General features: G+C 34.0%; 2 protein-coding genes across 2 annotated transcripts; both read right to left on the bottom strand.

Moving 5' to 3' along the window:
- Window positions 1-3,317: 3,317 nt before the first annotated feature.
- Window positions 3,318-4,294, bottom strand: LOC140179197 (uncharacterized). Its single transcript, XM_072217862.1, has 2 exons — window positions 3,950-4,294; window positions 3,318-3,593 (listed from the first exon to the last, which is right to left on the bottom strand). Exons 1-2 carry the CDS (start codon window positions 4,292-4,294, stop codon window positions 3,318-3,320), a joined length of 621 nt encoding a protein of 206 aa, XP_072073963.1.
- A 2,421-nt stretch (window positions 4,295-6,715) lies between these two features.
- LOC112750200 (uncharacterized) lies at window positions 6,716-16,068 on the bottom strand. The gene is made up of 14 exons (XM_025798800.2): window positions 15,611-16,068; window positions 13,472-13,659; window positions 13,278-13,339; window positions 12,676-12,753; window positions 12,507-12,585; window positions 12,308-12,378; window positions 11,989-12,090; window positions 11,213-11,302; window positions 10,267-10,341; window positions 10,033-10,065; window positions 9,722-9,799; window positions 9,375-9,440; window positions 8,819-8,931; window positions 6,716-7,092 (listed from the first exon to the last, which is right to left on the bottom strand). The coding sequence occupies exons 2-14, from the start codon at window positions 13,530-13,532 to the stop codon at window positions 7,074-7,076; spliced, it is 927 nt and encodes a 308-aa protein (XP_025654585.1). The 5' UTR covers window positions 13,533-13,659; window positions 15,611-16,068; the 3' UTR covers window positions 6,716-7,073.
- Between the last annotated feature and the right edge of the window lie 240 nt (window positions 16,069-16,308).

The following is a 16,308-nucleotide window of genomic DNA, read 5'->3' as shown; positions in this document are numbered from 1 at the left end:
AACTTTTATAATTATAATAATGTTAATTGTGATGTACTCACATTAGAGTTTAACATTAATTTCTATTAACTCAATTGACAGTGAGTTACTTTTGTCAAAATTAATTGTCTTTTAGGGATTTTTTTTTGTCATAACATCTTTTAAATTTCGTTTTGTCAGCATTTGAATTTTGGGAGTACCAAATTGGTAGTTATTTCCTTTTTAAATATATAAATAAAAAATTATACAATTAAAATCATGTAATAATAATAAATATAATATTAATTAAAATGGTAATAAATATTTTACATTTTTAAAGAATTTTAGGTTTAACTTTTAAAAAGTAATGTTGTATATATATTTTTAATATATTATACATGCTAAAAATATTATTTTAAAAAAGAAAAATTGTATAATAAATAGATCCCGGACGAATATAATTTACCTAGAGTTTAAGGTTTAAGGTTCATAGTTTTAAAGCTTATATTTTTAGAGTTTTAGATTTAAGGTTCAAAATTTAATGTTTAGAATTTTAAATTTATACCTTACTCATTAGCATTCACCATTTTATCTCAACTTTAATAAATACTATAATTTTAGACATTTTTAATCAAAATTCTATGTTACAAAAGCTTTTGAAAACAGAACTTCAAAATAACTAAGTGATACATGCTATGCTATGATGTCTATATTATGATAGTTATAGTAACTATAATTAGGGGTGGTAATGGGGCAAATAGGAAAAGATTTTTGTGTTATCCGATTCCGTTTCGTTCTACAATAACCCTAAACCGCTATACTCCTATTTGTAGGTAGTTGAACCATAACCTGCTCCTGTAGGTACCCCGTCATGTCCCTATCCGTTCCTATAATTGTTAAAATCCAATAAATAAAATTAAATTTCAAATTTTATAAACCATTATCATATACATAATATAAAGTAAAAATTTAAATATAATATAATATCTTTAATTATTTTATATATATATATATATATATATATATAGGGAACACATTAGCATTCATCATTTTCTATCAACTTCAATAAATACTATAATTTTAGATATTTTTAATCAAAGTTCCATGTTACAAAAGCTTTTGAAATCACAACTTCAAAATAACTAAGTGATGTATGCTATGCTATGATGTTTATGTTATGGTGGTTATAGTAACTATAATTAGGGGTAGCAATAGGACGGGTAGGGAGAGATTTTTGTGTTACCTGATTCTGTTTCGCTCTACAATTACCCACACAAAACCCGTCTCACTCCTATTTGCATGTAGTTAAATGTTGAACTCTAACCTGCTCCTACAGGTACCCTACCCTGTCCCTACCCGCTCATATAATTATTAAAATTCAACAAATAAAAATTAAGAGAAAAAGACCAATAAATTCATGAGCTTTTAATTCGTGGACAATTTACTCCCTCAAGACTGGAAAATACAAAATGATCCCTGACCACTCAAAACAGTATACAAATGGGCCCTTCCGTTCAATCTACTCTCTAATGTCAAACGGATAAGGCTGATGTGGCGTCCGTGTGGCGATAACAGAGTGATGTGTCTGTTACGGTTTAGAATGAGATGTTGACATTCATTTAGAGGACAAGAAGGTCCTTCTTCTCCGAAAACGATGATGTTTTAGGAGGTTCCCTAACTCTCCAAATTGATTCCAGACACCATCGCAGTTGTATAGTCAGGGAATTGTTGTGTCTAGGGCTCCATTCTATGGCCAGTGAAGGAGGTTCCTCGAGCACCCAACGAGTCCAATTACCGTCTCTCATTCATTGCATGGAGGCTGGAGAAAAGAAGGACGACGACATTGCTCCGATGTGCAAGTGTGACGTGTATACTATATTGTACAAGTCTAGGATGCCAACTAACTCCAATTGGTTGTTTCTTGGGTGCTCCTTCTTTAAGGTAACATGGTTCTATGAAGCTTGAAGCAGGTTCATGTGTTTGATTGAATTTTGATTTTATTTTTGACGTTGTAGTTGAAAAATCTATCCCACTACAATTTCTTTGTCTGGCTTGATGATCTTGTTGCAAAAATTGAGGGTACAGAAAAGTCAATTTGTGACAACGAGATTGACGACCTAGAGTAGTACTTGTGCAAGAATAAAGTAGAATAGAGACTAGTTAACTTGGAGAAGAAGCTTGCTTATCTAGAGAGGAAGAAAAAAATCTAATCTGTTGGTTATTGTTGTATGTTTGGTAGTAATTTGTGCTGCTGTTGTTGTTATTAGGTGTTATTAGATGTTGTGCATTGCTGTTGTGAGGAACAATGGTTGGAGTTGATAGAATGTATTGTGTTTATCCTTTGATGAATGATAATATTTTGTTTCTATAATATCATGTGTTTAAATGGCTATATATAATATCCTGTTGATGGTCTAAGTATGTAAAATTCATTAAATAATTTGGTTTATTAAACATTGAACTATAAGATAAGTTTGAAGGATTATAATCCTAACAAAATATCATAAGCAGTCTCACAACAGGTTACCACCTGAGCAACATAAGTTTGCCAAAAATATACTAGAATGCATAACACACCAAAAAAAGGCTTAATGTCAAGTTTCACATCAACTACAACTGACTTCCTAAAATAACATCATTTTTTGGAATTGTTGACTCTTGGGATGGAGATGAACCTAAAAATCCTTTTAGTTCCAGTGCTTGCTACAGCCAAAGTCTCATCAGATAGTCCTTTACTTACTTCTGTAGTTGGTTGCTGTGGTGGTTGAACATGTTGTTTGCCAACAGCCTTTCTTTTAATTGGTTGTTTTGGTCTCAAAGTTCTATTGGATGGCCTTGCTGAAACTTTGGTTGGAGGTTTGAATGGTACTTGGCCTTGCCTTGCAGGGACTACAGAAACAGGCACTGATGGAGCTTCTGGAGCAGCTTATTGTTGGATCACATTTGGAGTTGTGCTAGGCTGTAACTTCAAGATAAGTTCTAGATAAGTTCAAGACAATTTCTTCAAATCGATAGGCAGTTTTCACGTCTTATCCCAATAGAAGACTGGACAGTGGGGTTCAGATCAGAACAGTTTTGGTTGGTTGCCTCAACTGAATTTTTCTTTTCACTTTGAAACACCATGTTATGTTCATGTCATAAATGAAGAGAGACACTAAAGTCATCAAGCAAATTTAGAAGATATAAGTAAGTGCCTTAGAACTTTTAAAATGGACAACTAAATCCTTTAGTTTTTTATCAGGGGGACATAAAGATCCTTCACCTTGTTAAGTACCTCTGCCTGGGGCTGATTGTGACAGTGGTAAAACCACAAGTGAAAGATTATTAGTGGTCTTCTTTGATTTGTTAGTCTTAGGTTTTCAATTTGGGTTCGATGGCACACCCTTGCAAGTCTTATAGTTGTGCCCTGTCTGACCACACTTGTTGCATGTCACATAAAAACTCCTCTTCAATTTTTCACCTTCAATTACAGTTTCTGTTGGGTCTTTCTGCCTATTATGGACCTTTGGACGATCAATTATCCTCTTAATGACAGGTGCATCAAGCCTAGTTTGATCAGTCCGTATCCAAAACTCTTCACTAGTTACAGGCTGGATGAAGTGTTCGTAAGTCTTCTTCAGAGATTCCATGCATAACTATGGATGCACATAATCTTCCATGTTATCATGTCTTTTTCTAATTGCAGCTACGGTATGAGTGCACGGCATTCCTTTTCCAGAAAACCCAACAACAAGGTAACCACAATGCAAGTAACAATAACAGCAAAATACAAACTCAAACAATGATAATACGAGCAGCAAGGCAAAGATAGCAAAAACGTATCCAAGTAATAATAATACCAGCAGTAAGGCAAAGACAGCAAAAACAAGGGTAGAAATACAATTTCCACTAAAGAAAATAGAAATCCACACTGACCGGTTAGTTGCCACCTATTACATGTGCATGTATGCTTGATCAGATCCACGTCCAATTTAGATCCCTTGTAGATGACCTCAAAATGCTTGTTCTCGTTATCACCAATCCACTCCGCAATCCATTTGTTACTTGGCTTGACAAGCCGCTTCAACCTTTTCTCTTGAATTGGTACAAGCTTTCCGTGATGGCACTCTATTAGTCTCTTATGTTGAACCATACGCCTCATGAGATAGCATCGCAATTCCTCGCACATTGTGAGTATAGGGTTGCACATGTACTTGACAATCTTAGAATTGAAAGACTCGCATATGTTGTTAGTCAGGTTGTCAACTTTCAGACCATGGATGAAGTAGGCTCTTACCCATGTTACAGGATCAAATTTCATTAGGTATGACCAGGCATCCTGATTAACTTTCTTCATCTTGTGCCAAGCTCAAATCTGCCTTCTCCGAAGCCATACTGTTCATCAAACTTAGGCCAATGTGGTTCGTTCCTTTCATCCTACGATGAGACAGAGGTATGCAGCTCCTCAGATTCATACTCATACACAATGTCCTCATCCTCTAGTCTATATCATTGATATACTCTGCAATGGCTGGCCTCATATTGGGCTCCCTAGAAGGCCTAACTCTATTGGGTTGTTTTGTTGGCCCACTTGTGTTGGGATGTTTAGCAAGCCCAATGAACTTTGAAGAACCTTCTCCAACTGAGCACACCCTTCTTGCTTTAAATCTCTGCCTTTTAAACACATTTGTAGCTTATTTCTTTTTTTCTTTTCCTTGGGTTCAATGTGTTTTCTCGACGATGGAGTTCCTCTTCCCTTTGGCAGCTCTAACCCTTCTGCCCTCATCATCATCTTCACCACTCTCACTCCCACTTTCATAACCAGGAGGTGGTGGTTTATACAGCTCATCTTCCTCACTATCATCGCTATCATCATCAGTAGATAAGTCATCCAACTTCTCCAACTCATTTGGATTGACTTCTTCCTCAACCTCATCATTTTTCTCACAAGCACCATCTACCATCTGAGGCTGATCAACAGGATGATTAAAAAAATGTAAAACTCATCCGTGTCTTTGTTCCTCAACTTAGCCTGTCGCATTTGGTTGATCCATGCATCCCCCCTCAGTACATGCAACCTTGACTCTATATCTTTGCTTTTTGGATCATACCAGTAAGTCTCCTTATACGATCGATACCCCAGTCCTTTGAACAGCGTGACCAGATCTCCGAAATTGACAAAAGTCAAGTCCATCGATGGAAACCTCTCAACTTGACCATGCAGATAGACTAACTCACCGGTAGATGCCTTTGAAAAGTAGCCCCATGATGGAACAAGGAACACATAATACATCATCCATCTGTAACATCTTTCAATACAAAACACAACACAAAGCCAAACATTATTAACAAAATCTCCAAAACCTCACTAAACAATACCCGAAAAATGATTAACCCCACAACTAATTAGCTACTACCCTCACTTACAGTCCCCATAAATCTCATCTTACAACATGTATAACAAATAAAGGGCATAAGCAAAACAAGTTTCAACAACAATGTACTTACTACTCTCCATGGTGGACGCAGGTAGAACAACGAATTTTCAATGGAACTGCTTCATGGAACAGCAACGACGACAACACAGAGACGAAGCATTGCATTTTTTGGAGGGAAAACGTAAATGCTAGGGCTTCCTATAATTGTATGTGACTGATATAGGCATCATTGGCATATCTCATAAGAACCGTTGCACAACGTTTTCCGAAACGACGTCGTCTTAGTGCACAATGACCAATATGTCCCATAACTTTCTACAATGGACCACGTCAGCCCTGTTCACAGCATCTTGGAGACACGTACCCACTCCTACGCCACATAAGTGCCACGTAATTTGAATCCGTAACATGTGGCGAAGCAGATTGAACGGAGGGACCCATTTGTACGGCATTTTGAGTGGCTAGGGATCGTTTTGTATTTTCCAGTCCCATGGGAGTAAAATGTCCACGAATTAAAAGTTCAAGAACCTGGGAGTAAAATGTCCACGAATTAAAAGTTCAGGAACCTATTTGTCCATTTTCCTAAAATTAATTTTCAAATTTTATATAATCATCATCACATACATAACATAAATTAAAGTAAAAACTCATATAATATAATATTAATTATTTTACTAATTATTTTACATATATCACATATATTATATATTAAAATTATATATATACCAGGACAAGTATTACCTAAAGTCCTAAACCCGACCTTGTCCCACCCCGCCCAGGATCCCGTCCCACTAAAAACCCGCCCTGAGTAGGTAGAAGCGAGTCCCACTAAAAACCCGCCCTGAGTAGGTAGAAGCGAGATAGATACCCGCAAGTTCGAATGGTGTTACTATATGTTCATCTCTAACGATAATGTCTTAAAAAGTATTGTTAAAATTAAAGTAATGTCTCTTACTATTTAGCAATATTTTTTAATTTAAAAAATAAAAAAATATTACCAAAAATATAAAAAAAATAATTTTAATTTTATCCATACTTTATAAGATTTCACCTAACTAATTTTATTTTGATATTTTTATTTCCAGAATTTAGTTAAAATATATAGAAAGATAGATAACAATTTTTTTTTCTATTTACTCTCGTTTAGTCACAATCTTAAAAACATAAAATACCGAATATAAGAATGAAAATAGAAAGACAGTCAAATCTTCTTTTCTTTTTTCTTTTTTTTTTTCACCCCCTTTTTGCATGACAAAACAACGATGTTTACAAAAATTAATTTTGTAAAATGTTTTATGTTACGTTTTCTTTTAAAGCGTTTGCAAAAATTGCCTATTGAATTGCAAGAATTCATTTTCAGATATATCATAATAAGATGGTGATCATCCAGCTCATACATTAGAAGAAAGCGACCCATAATGACAACCTAGGAAAAACATACTATGTTAAGACACGAATTACATACATCTGGAATACCATAGGCTCTTGGCTGCACCAATACATGAGCTTCAAGAGAAAACTTTATTTACAATATATTACTTCATCCGCTAGTTTGAATATAAAACTTAATCTAGTATCAATATTATGTAGATTCAGAGGGAGTATATATCAGCGAGTGAGCTTAAGTTGCTGCTCGATTACGCCCAAGCAGTGAAAGAAAGCCCGCTTAGAAGTTAGGTGACCAAGACTTTGTCATCATCACCTGGTTGAAGCAGCCCTGTAAAATCAAATAAGCACGTTCAGGGGGGAAAACATTAATGTATATGAGCTACACACAGATATGAACTATGATAAGCCACCATGGTTGTTTGATCCATAGCCTATATATGGCTGCTAAATATGGGCAAGATCTCAACCATTTTGTTTCTCCCCCAATGTCTCAGGCTAGATAGTCTTTGGGTTTTACACTGCAATTTGTTGTGTCACATGCAGAGGTGCACTAAAACAAGCAACAATTAAGCACATAGCAAAGGGAAGATATCTATTTCTATTATCTATTACTAATTTTACAACCAAAATGTGCCACGTCACCTCAAAATTGCAATTGAAATCAAATCTTTACCTTCAAAATTTAAAAATTCTCCTCTCTTCTCTCTCCCTTTCTCTATTTATCTCATTCCTTCATCCACTCTATCTCTCTTATATATATATATATATCAATGACCAATTACAAATTTGACAATCAAAATGTGCAACATGACATTTTCTAATTGCATTCAAATTAAATTAAAATTAAAATATTGAAATTGAAATATAACTATATTATACATTATATATTACTAACTAATTTAATAACAAAAATGTGTCACATACTTTTTTATTAAAATTGAGAGAAAATATTTCTCTTCAAAATTAATAAACTCCCTTCCTACATTCTCTTATCTACCTCTCTTTTTCTATTTCTCTCTATCCTTTTTACTCTATATATAATTTATATTAATAATTTGATAAATCAAAATGTCACCAGATATCTTTTCGTTACAATTAAAATAAAATTTTTCCTTTTAAAATTAACAAACTTCCTCTCTCATTCTTCTTTATCTTTTTCTCTCTTCTTTCATTTTCTATTTTTCTCTACCTTTCTGTTCTACAAAAAATAAAATTAATAAAATAATATAATTCAAATAAAAAATATTATTATTATATGCATATTTTTTTATTTTTTTTTAGTTTTAAACTTTTACTGCTTATCTTTTTAATTTATATTTTCACTTCTCTTCCCTCAAATATATTTATTATATATAATTTAAAGATAATACTAATGTTGTTATTAAAATCTAGAATCAACATTAAGTTATTAAAAAAAAATTAATTGAGTTAATCTTCTAACTATTAATATAATTTTTTTTATGCTAATATCTAATTATATTTTTATATACATAGAGAGAAAAAATATTATTTTTAAATAGCAAGTAGAAAAATTCATTATTTTATTTGTACAATAGACTTAACACCTAATCAAATGTAAAAGTATACACGTGAAATTCTTTCAAATTTTAGATAAGGTATGTTAAAATTAATTATTAGTAAAAAAATTAAACTCTTTCACATGAAAATAATAACTAAATCTTATTATTTGACTTTTTTTTATCTACGGAGATCTTGGTCTTCTTAGTTGACGGGGACTTTTGTCCCCTACGATATTTTTGTAAAAGTAGTTTAATTCTATAAATATTTGTGCCATAATCTATGATGTCAGAACAAAACCGACATAGTTTTAAAATATTTATATTCCCGTAATATTATTATTACGAGTAAAAATACTAGTTCTTTAACATATCAACGCCAACTTAAATTGGTGGTGCTCTTCATACCTACCTAGGGTAAACCGGGGAGAATGGTGCCATAAAAAACTTAAATACCATTGTGATTTAGAATCTCAAAACATTCAATACACGGTTCCCAGAAAGGGCAAGAAGATTCAAAGAACAATATTAACAAACCTCAGCAATGGCCTTCGCAGATGCTCTAGCTTATCCATGCCATCTGATAAGATACCGTCAGAGGCTGACCTGTCTAAATCACTACGCATTGTTTCCGCAATGTCTTTGAGTCCCTGCAAGTAAATCAGGATCATTGAGCATACTTTAAGCAGCAGCTTTCAAATTTAGTTTTTATCAAGTAGACAAATACCATAACCTTCTGTAAAAACTAGTGTCTTAATCATAGAAGATTAATAGGAGACAAGTATGGATAATGGCGCATCAACTAAAGTGAAAACTGAAGAGAACTGTCCACAATAGAAATAACTCCAGACCACTTATTTGTTTCATTGGACAAATGTAACAGTTAAAAGTAAAAAATTTTCTGTGAAGATCTAATTCATACGGGAAGAGACTTCAGCAAATAAATATGTGAAGGATTTTCACCATTAACAATGAGAATAGGAATTAATAAATAAATTGAATTTCAGATTCACAACCATATTAACAGAGTAATACAAAGTCAATGTTCCACTGGGAAGAAAATAAGAGTAGAAAAAACTGAGTTAAAAAATACCATCAGACTTGGAGCTCCCTGATATGTGAGAACACTACGGGATTTTGCAGAAATCCTCAGCCGCTCCTGCAGATTATTCATTAATTTACATCATCAGATTATCCAAACAGGACAATGGAGAGATTAATCAATGATTAAGCCACCAACAGAACATAAATTGTCAGAAATAGTAATTTTAAATGTCAACTATGAGTACTTCAAGTTGTCCATGTCTCTCACTGTCACTTTAATACTCAGATGATCAATGATAGTCCACATTCTATACAATTTGCATATTCAGAAATCCAAACATAATTAGAGAGGAAGAAACAGCAAAGGTGAACATGATTATCAAAAATGAATCCAACCTGCAAGAATTCAGGTGGTTTGCGGGTTTTCCCATGTACGAAGTCGATGAGGTACGCCAAACCTTGATTTGCATCATCCTGAAGCAACCAGAATTCTGGATCAGTATTTGTTTAGGTGAAAATCTCATACTAAGCCCGCATGGCAGTGTTTCTAGTAGAGAAAACCTAAAATTTCTTTCCATGTCATGGTGACATGGTGAACTTAGAATAAAAATTATGTACAGATCATTTAAATACAAATAAGCGTAGGAAAAGCTTATGACAAAAAGTCAGAGATGGCTTTCTTAACAAGGACATAAAAAATGTTTTACCTGCATGCCACTTAGTGTAGCCAATCTTTCATCCTGAAATACAGACAATGAATAAAATAAGAAACAGCACATATAAAATAAAGACGCATAAAATGTGATATATAACGCTAAATACATCATTTTAATTTGAATGAAAATTAAAATGCACTCAACTCCAAAATCTACTTCAAAATTCTACATTAGCAAGGCGACAATGACAACTACTAACAAGCCAATGCACGAAATCAAACATACCAATGATCCCACTGTGTAATGCAAGATTCCCAAGTCATCATGGAAATTAGTAATTGTACTTCGAACCCCAGCAACCTGCATATCACGATGTTAACCATTGTTATTAACTTACTATTATCTTCCTTTCTCTAGTAAAATCTACAAACTATAGCATACACAACACAAATGAGTATGGCATTGGCAAACTACATTGTCTGGGACAGGAACACAGCTCACTTAAATGAGCTCATTAGAATCGTAGGGTAGGTTATAAAAGAAATGATATGCATCTACAAATATATTCTGTTTTAAGTATTTTAAACCATATCTAGATGCTCCGAGTAATGCAGGAAAATATTTCAGTGATTTGATTAAAGTAACCAAGTCAAATGCTGTCAGGTTTGAAAGTTCAGAATTTAGAATTAAAAAAGAATGTTTACTTGGTTTGAACTTTTATGATTCAAAGGTCAAATAGTACGTAAAAATAATAATTGCACGGTTAAATATTGTGAAACTGAATTTGTTGCAGGGATTCGATATATAAATGGAGCTTAAGGAATAAGGTTGAAAGAGCAAATGGTGACTTGGTTAGGAAATGTTAAGATAAAGACAATAGTTTGATCTTAACAATTACACTTGAAATCCTTGGGCCATCAAGAGAAACCAAAACCGATGCTCCTAAAGAGCTTGTGAATCATTTGGAGAAAATATTTCATAATCAACGACAAAATGTATCACACATAGACTAGTAACATCTCAAAATCAGATAGACTGAATTCTCAAAATGACTTCCACAGGAAACCTGATCCTGCTGTTTTGCAGTGTTATGAGTACCTGCGCCTATTTAAATATGTAACTAAAGATGTATGCATGTATTGTAATTAGCATGTTTATGACTTATGATCTAAAACTGATTGCATTGTGAACATGTGAAAATATAAGAATATGCATGTAACGAAAGACATACTTCATCCTTAATTGACCGTGCCAATTCATTCTGCTTGAGCATTTTGTCATCCAAATGTTGGATCCTCTGTGTCAAATGCTTCTTAGCATCCTGCCAGCAAAAGAATTGAGAGGATGAGTTCTAAAACATTTACACAGATTAGTTTCCATGTTAAAACAAAGGTGCTTTGATACATATGTCAACATGTCTGGGTCATGGCGCCACATGTGACAAAAATATTTCTAGCCATTTGGAAAAACACTTTATGCTGGAAACACAGTTTCTTCCTAATGGTCTATTGTTCCTTAAGGTCAATTAGCTATTCTGCTCCCTTTTTATCTTTCCAGTATTTCATGAATCAAACAGATCTTGGACTAAACATGGTTTAGACCATTGTTTGAAAATAGCTACCTCCTGGTAGCTCCTTGCCCAGAAATCAGGCCATAAAAGATTTAAAAGCTTTCATGGAGTTGGGAATCCTACATAACATAAACTTCAAATCATCCAAGTTTTTAAGGAACTTTCACCCTAACACTCATGCAAACTTATTAAATTCTTGATGACATTTTATCTTGATTTTATACTAAGTTTGAAGCTTGCATAGACTAAATATTCTATCCAACTCTACACTGTGCCTATATACATATACTACACCTTATCTGTGACCATAATAATCATTAATGATATTTTTCAATAGAAATCAAGTCAAACATAAGTGAAGGCACATAGTATTCAATTCAGCTGTGCTAAATGGTATGAAAATACAATAAAATCACATGCAGCTAACAGAAACCTACAGCAATGACATCTGAGGCATGCTGCAGCTTTTTTGTCAAATCTGAAACAGCTTTTTCCATACTACGTTTAGTGACATACATAAGATCTGAGAATGAGATTCCCTGAAATTGGAAAGGGAAAGAAAAAGAATCAGTATCACAAATAATCATTGAGGCCACAATGATAAAATGGAAAAATCTATTCAAAAGAATTCTGGGTGATTAAAATAGCTACAATTTGCAACCTTAAATGAAAAAAGATTTTGAAACAATAAATGCTCATAAGTCAGCAACATACCAATGGAACTAAGACAAAAACAAACCAAAACCAATTCCATACCTTCCACCACATGTAACCATAACCCACAACACCCAATGCAGCTGCTGGAACCACAAGTGAAGATAAGTTACCTGCAGAAAAGGATAAACCCTTAAAAAACAAGGAATGGGGCAGACAAAATAAGAGACTCTGAAAAAATACCACATGGCAAAATAAAAATAAAAAGAAAAAAGAAAAAAGATGCCACTATATATATTACTTTCTCCAGAACCCCCATTCAGTACTGTAATTGGCCTGCTTGATGTTAACTGCCGAACTTCATTTGCCAATCGACGCACCTAGTGTAGAAATCCAGCAATAAGTTAAATAATTTTTCAAGTGTATTCAGGAAACAAAGGCATTTATACCATGATCAACCAGCCTGTTACCTGCGCAGCAATGGCATCAGCATATTCACCTTCACCTTCACTGTGATCGCCAGATTTTTCCCATCCCTTCACCAACAACTAAAAAAACAATAAACAAAGGAAAAAAAAACTTAGAAGTGGAGAGAAAAAGAAAGGAAAAAAATTAGTATAGAATCAGAAACAAATACCAATATGCACGACAAAGTGCAAGTCCTATAACTAATTTATCAAAAAACAGAGACTAATAAAACAACTATATATACTAGCTTTTTTTCCCTTTTCTGGTACATAACTATATAGCTCTAGTATGACACGAACTCTCCAAAGTTCAAATTTGCGGAAACCGAAGCCATACTCTGTTACAACTACCACTAACCTAGAAAAAAAAGAGCGATCATTCGAAACCCTAATTTCCCTATTCAAACACAACCTCCTCAATTTCAATACCAGTGCACTAAATACATCACCAGAAAAAAATAGATTGCAATCAAAGCATATTTGCAATTGAATTTCAAAATCAAAGAAGAAAAAAAGAAAAAAAAAATAAAAATAAAAATAATAATAAAAATAGAAAACTTGATACAGACAATGAAGTGAAGGATGTGAGATTATGTAAGCAATACCTGGAGCTCGCCAATTAAATCGGAAAGTTTACCGTTCTTGATGAGGACGGTACTGGTGTAGCCTGAAAGTGAGAACACAGTGGAATCAGATAACGTGAGGTAGGGGTATATAGAGAACAAACTGATTGCGTTGGGTGCATATCCGATTCAGGAGAGAGAGAGAGAGAGAGAGAGAGAGAGAGAGAGAGAGAGACCAGCTCCAGCTATGATGAGAATCTTGGAAAAGCCGATCCCGCTTTGCATAGCCATAGCCATGGTTACGACTTACGGAGAGAGAGAGAGAGAGAGAGAGAGAGGTTCCGGCGCCCTGTCCGCTTCTATAGTTGATTTTCTTCTTTCTTTTTTTATCTTCTGGGTCGAAGCTACAAAAGTTGCTGAATGCCTGAATCAATCAAGGTTGCAAAAACCAAACCGGTTAAGTGAATTGTCCAATCAAAATTAAACCATAATTAAATCCGTTAAATTAAATATAAAAATAAAATTATTAAAATTTTAATATTTAATTTGATAATTGTTAGATTAATAAAATTTAAAATTTCACATAATAATTTATCTATAATTTATTATTAAAAATTTATAAATAAATTTAAATATTAAAATTTATAATTAAAAATAATCAAAATACACATAAATAATCAACACATAATATTTGAATCAATTCAACCAAAGAAACATTAGCTTGTCTTTATAGATAATTATCTACCACAACTATTCAAAAAATAAAGATATAAAAAAGAAAAATATATAAAAAATTTTACAAATCAATTAAAATTTTAGTCTAAAACATGCGTCCAACATAAGAATCTTAAGCATAAGCCAAACAAAAACAATTGGGCAAACAATTTATTTTGCACTTGTCTAAAAGCAAAATCCAGCACTTTTATATTATTAAACACCAAGGTTCTGAGAACCGGACCAGTCATTAAACCGTTCTAGTCACTGATTTACTGGTTTATTGGTCCAACCGATCTAACCAGTGTTTTAACCAAAAAAACCGTTTTAGAATAGAATAATAAATTATAAATATGCAAGTATTAAGTTGAGGTTTTCTAATGAAGTACAATTCCTCATCAGTACACAAAAAAGAAATATCTGACAAGAATAGAAAGAATATCAAATGAATTATCATAAATCCAACTAAAAAATAAGCATAGTACTTGGATAAATAAATTTGATAACATTATTAATAACAAAGTTGGTAGTGGACTAGTGCTAGAAAGGCTTTCACCAAATGAAGGTGCATACAGGCTTTAAGAGACAACAGACTTGGGTTTGTGCAGCAGCATTTTGGATGAGTTGCTTTGAAGACCATTTGGTGAAACTAAACTTTGAATAGGTACAATACAAGCTTCACCAAATGCTCATAACACACAAAGACAGTTTCTCAAGATACAGAAATAAGTGCTCATCCTCTGAAAATAATCATCTGAATTGGTATAAGACAGGAAAAAATGACCATAAGTCTCTTTACCCAAGTCAAAATAAACAACCATATCTGAACTCAACAATCAGCATTCAGCACCAAACATTACAAAATATTAACCAATAATCACACTAAACCTGCAACCAGCAATTACAAAACAGCAACAAACATTAGTACATTATAAAACATTCCAAAACAGTGATGACACTAAACCTGCATAATAAATAATCTCAAAGACAATGATTACCAATATCCAGCAAATAAACAATAAATACACAACAACAATTTAGCAAATAAACAAGAACATGACCTAAATAGAAAATCCAACAAATTATGTTGCAGCAACCTAACAATTTGGCAAATTAAAACAACAGCAGCCCAAAAATTTAGCAAATTATCAACTTAACAAGTTCAAGAACAGAAAATCACAGCAAAAACAAAAAAAATTAAAAGTAACAGAAGAACACAAGAACTTAGCAAATTAACAAGTTCACAATAACAATTAAAATCTACCAGAAGAACATTAATGCAAGTGGAATCATCATGCTAATATGGTTAAAGCATTTCATCAAACATGTTGATCCAATTATTCTAATTTCACATGCAATCAATTTACTAAGTTTCTAAGAGCTAGAAATTATAAAACCAACCAGAAATATGGTTAAAGCATTTCATCAAACATGTTGAGTGCGGTGAAATTAAAACGAAATAAGAGAATTCAAAGCTTAATTTCAATGTGACAGAGAAGAGAACATAACTACTGTAACTTTAATTCAGTCTATGAAAAAATCCAAACCACTTCCAAGTCAAATAATTACTTATTGTAATAGAAATCAGAAGATGCAGAGTTTGAAGAAGAGTATTTGTGTTGTGTGAGTGTATTGTCTGGTGGCGGGTTTAGGGAACTCACGGTGACAAAAGAGAGTAGTTCGACGGCTGGGTGGAGCGCGCGGGTTGGTCGCAGAGTTTGAAGCGGAGCAACGTGGCTTCCAGACGAACACGAACTCGAACGGTGAACAGCGAGTGAACGCGAACGGTGAACGCCGAGCGAACGTGAACGGCGAAGAACGCGAACGAAGACGACAGCTGAACGAATACGTGAACGTGAACGGCAAACAAACGACGACGGAAGGACGGCTGAGCAGACAAAGACGACGGACGCCGAGCTCGAGGAAGCAGCCGCGATCGGTGACAGCGAACAGGGGTTGAAGACTTGGAGCACGAGGGGAGCTAGATGACGGATGGCGAACTTTGAGTGCGACGGACGGCGGCAATATTCCACTCCTTGCGGCGGCGGTGGTGTAGGCTTACAGTGCTAGGGTTTGTGTGATTTCTTTCTAAATGAAAGAAAGAAAGGGAGAACGGGAGAAAGAAACGAAGCAGCTTCCCTTTTTTTGTGTAAACCGGCCGGGTTCCGGTTCGGTCCGACCGACCGGTTCTCGTCCGGTTCAACAGTTTTTTTACCGATTTTCTGATTATCGGTTTTACATGCCTAACCGGACCGTTAATATTACTGGTTCACAGTTAAATCGGTTCGACCGGTCGGTCCGGTCCGATTTTCAGAACATTGTTAAACACCATAAACCTATCTTGTTTCACTTCAACTCT

Source organism: Arachis hypogaea, chromosome 15 (assembly GCF_003086295.3).
Source record: "Arachis hypogaea cultivar Tifrunner chromosome 15, arahy.Tifrunner.gnm2.J5K5, whole genome shotgun sequence".
In the NCBI taxonomy this organism is placed as follows: Eukaryota; Viridiplantae; Streptophyta; class Magnoliopsida; order Fabales; family Fabaceae; genus Arachis; species Arachis hypogaea.
Note: the sequence above shows the minus strand (reverse complement) of the source record. Positions and strands in the feature narration are given on the sequence as shown.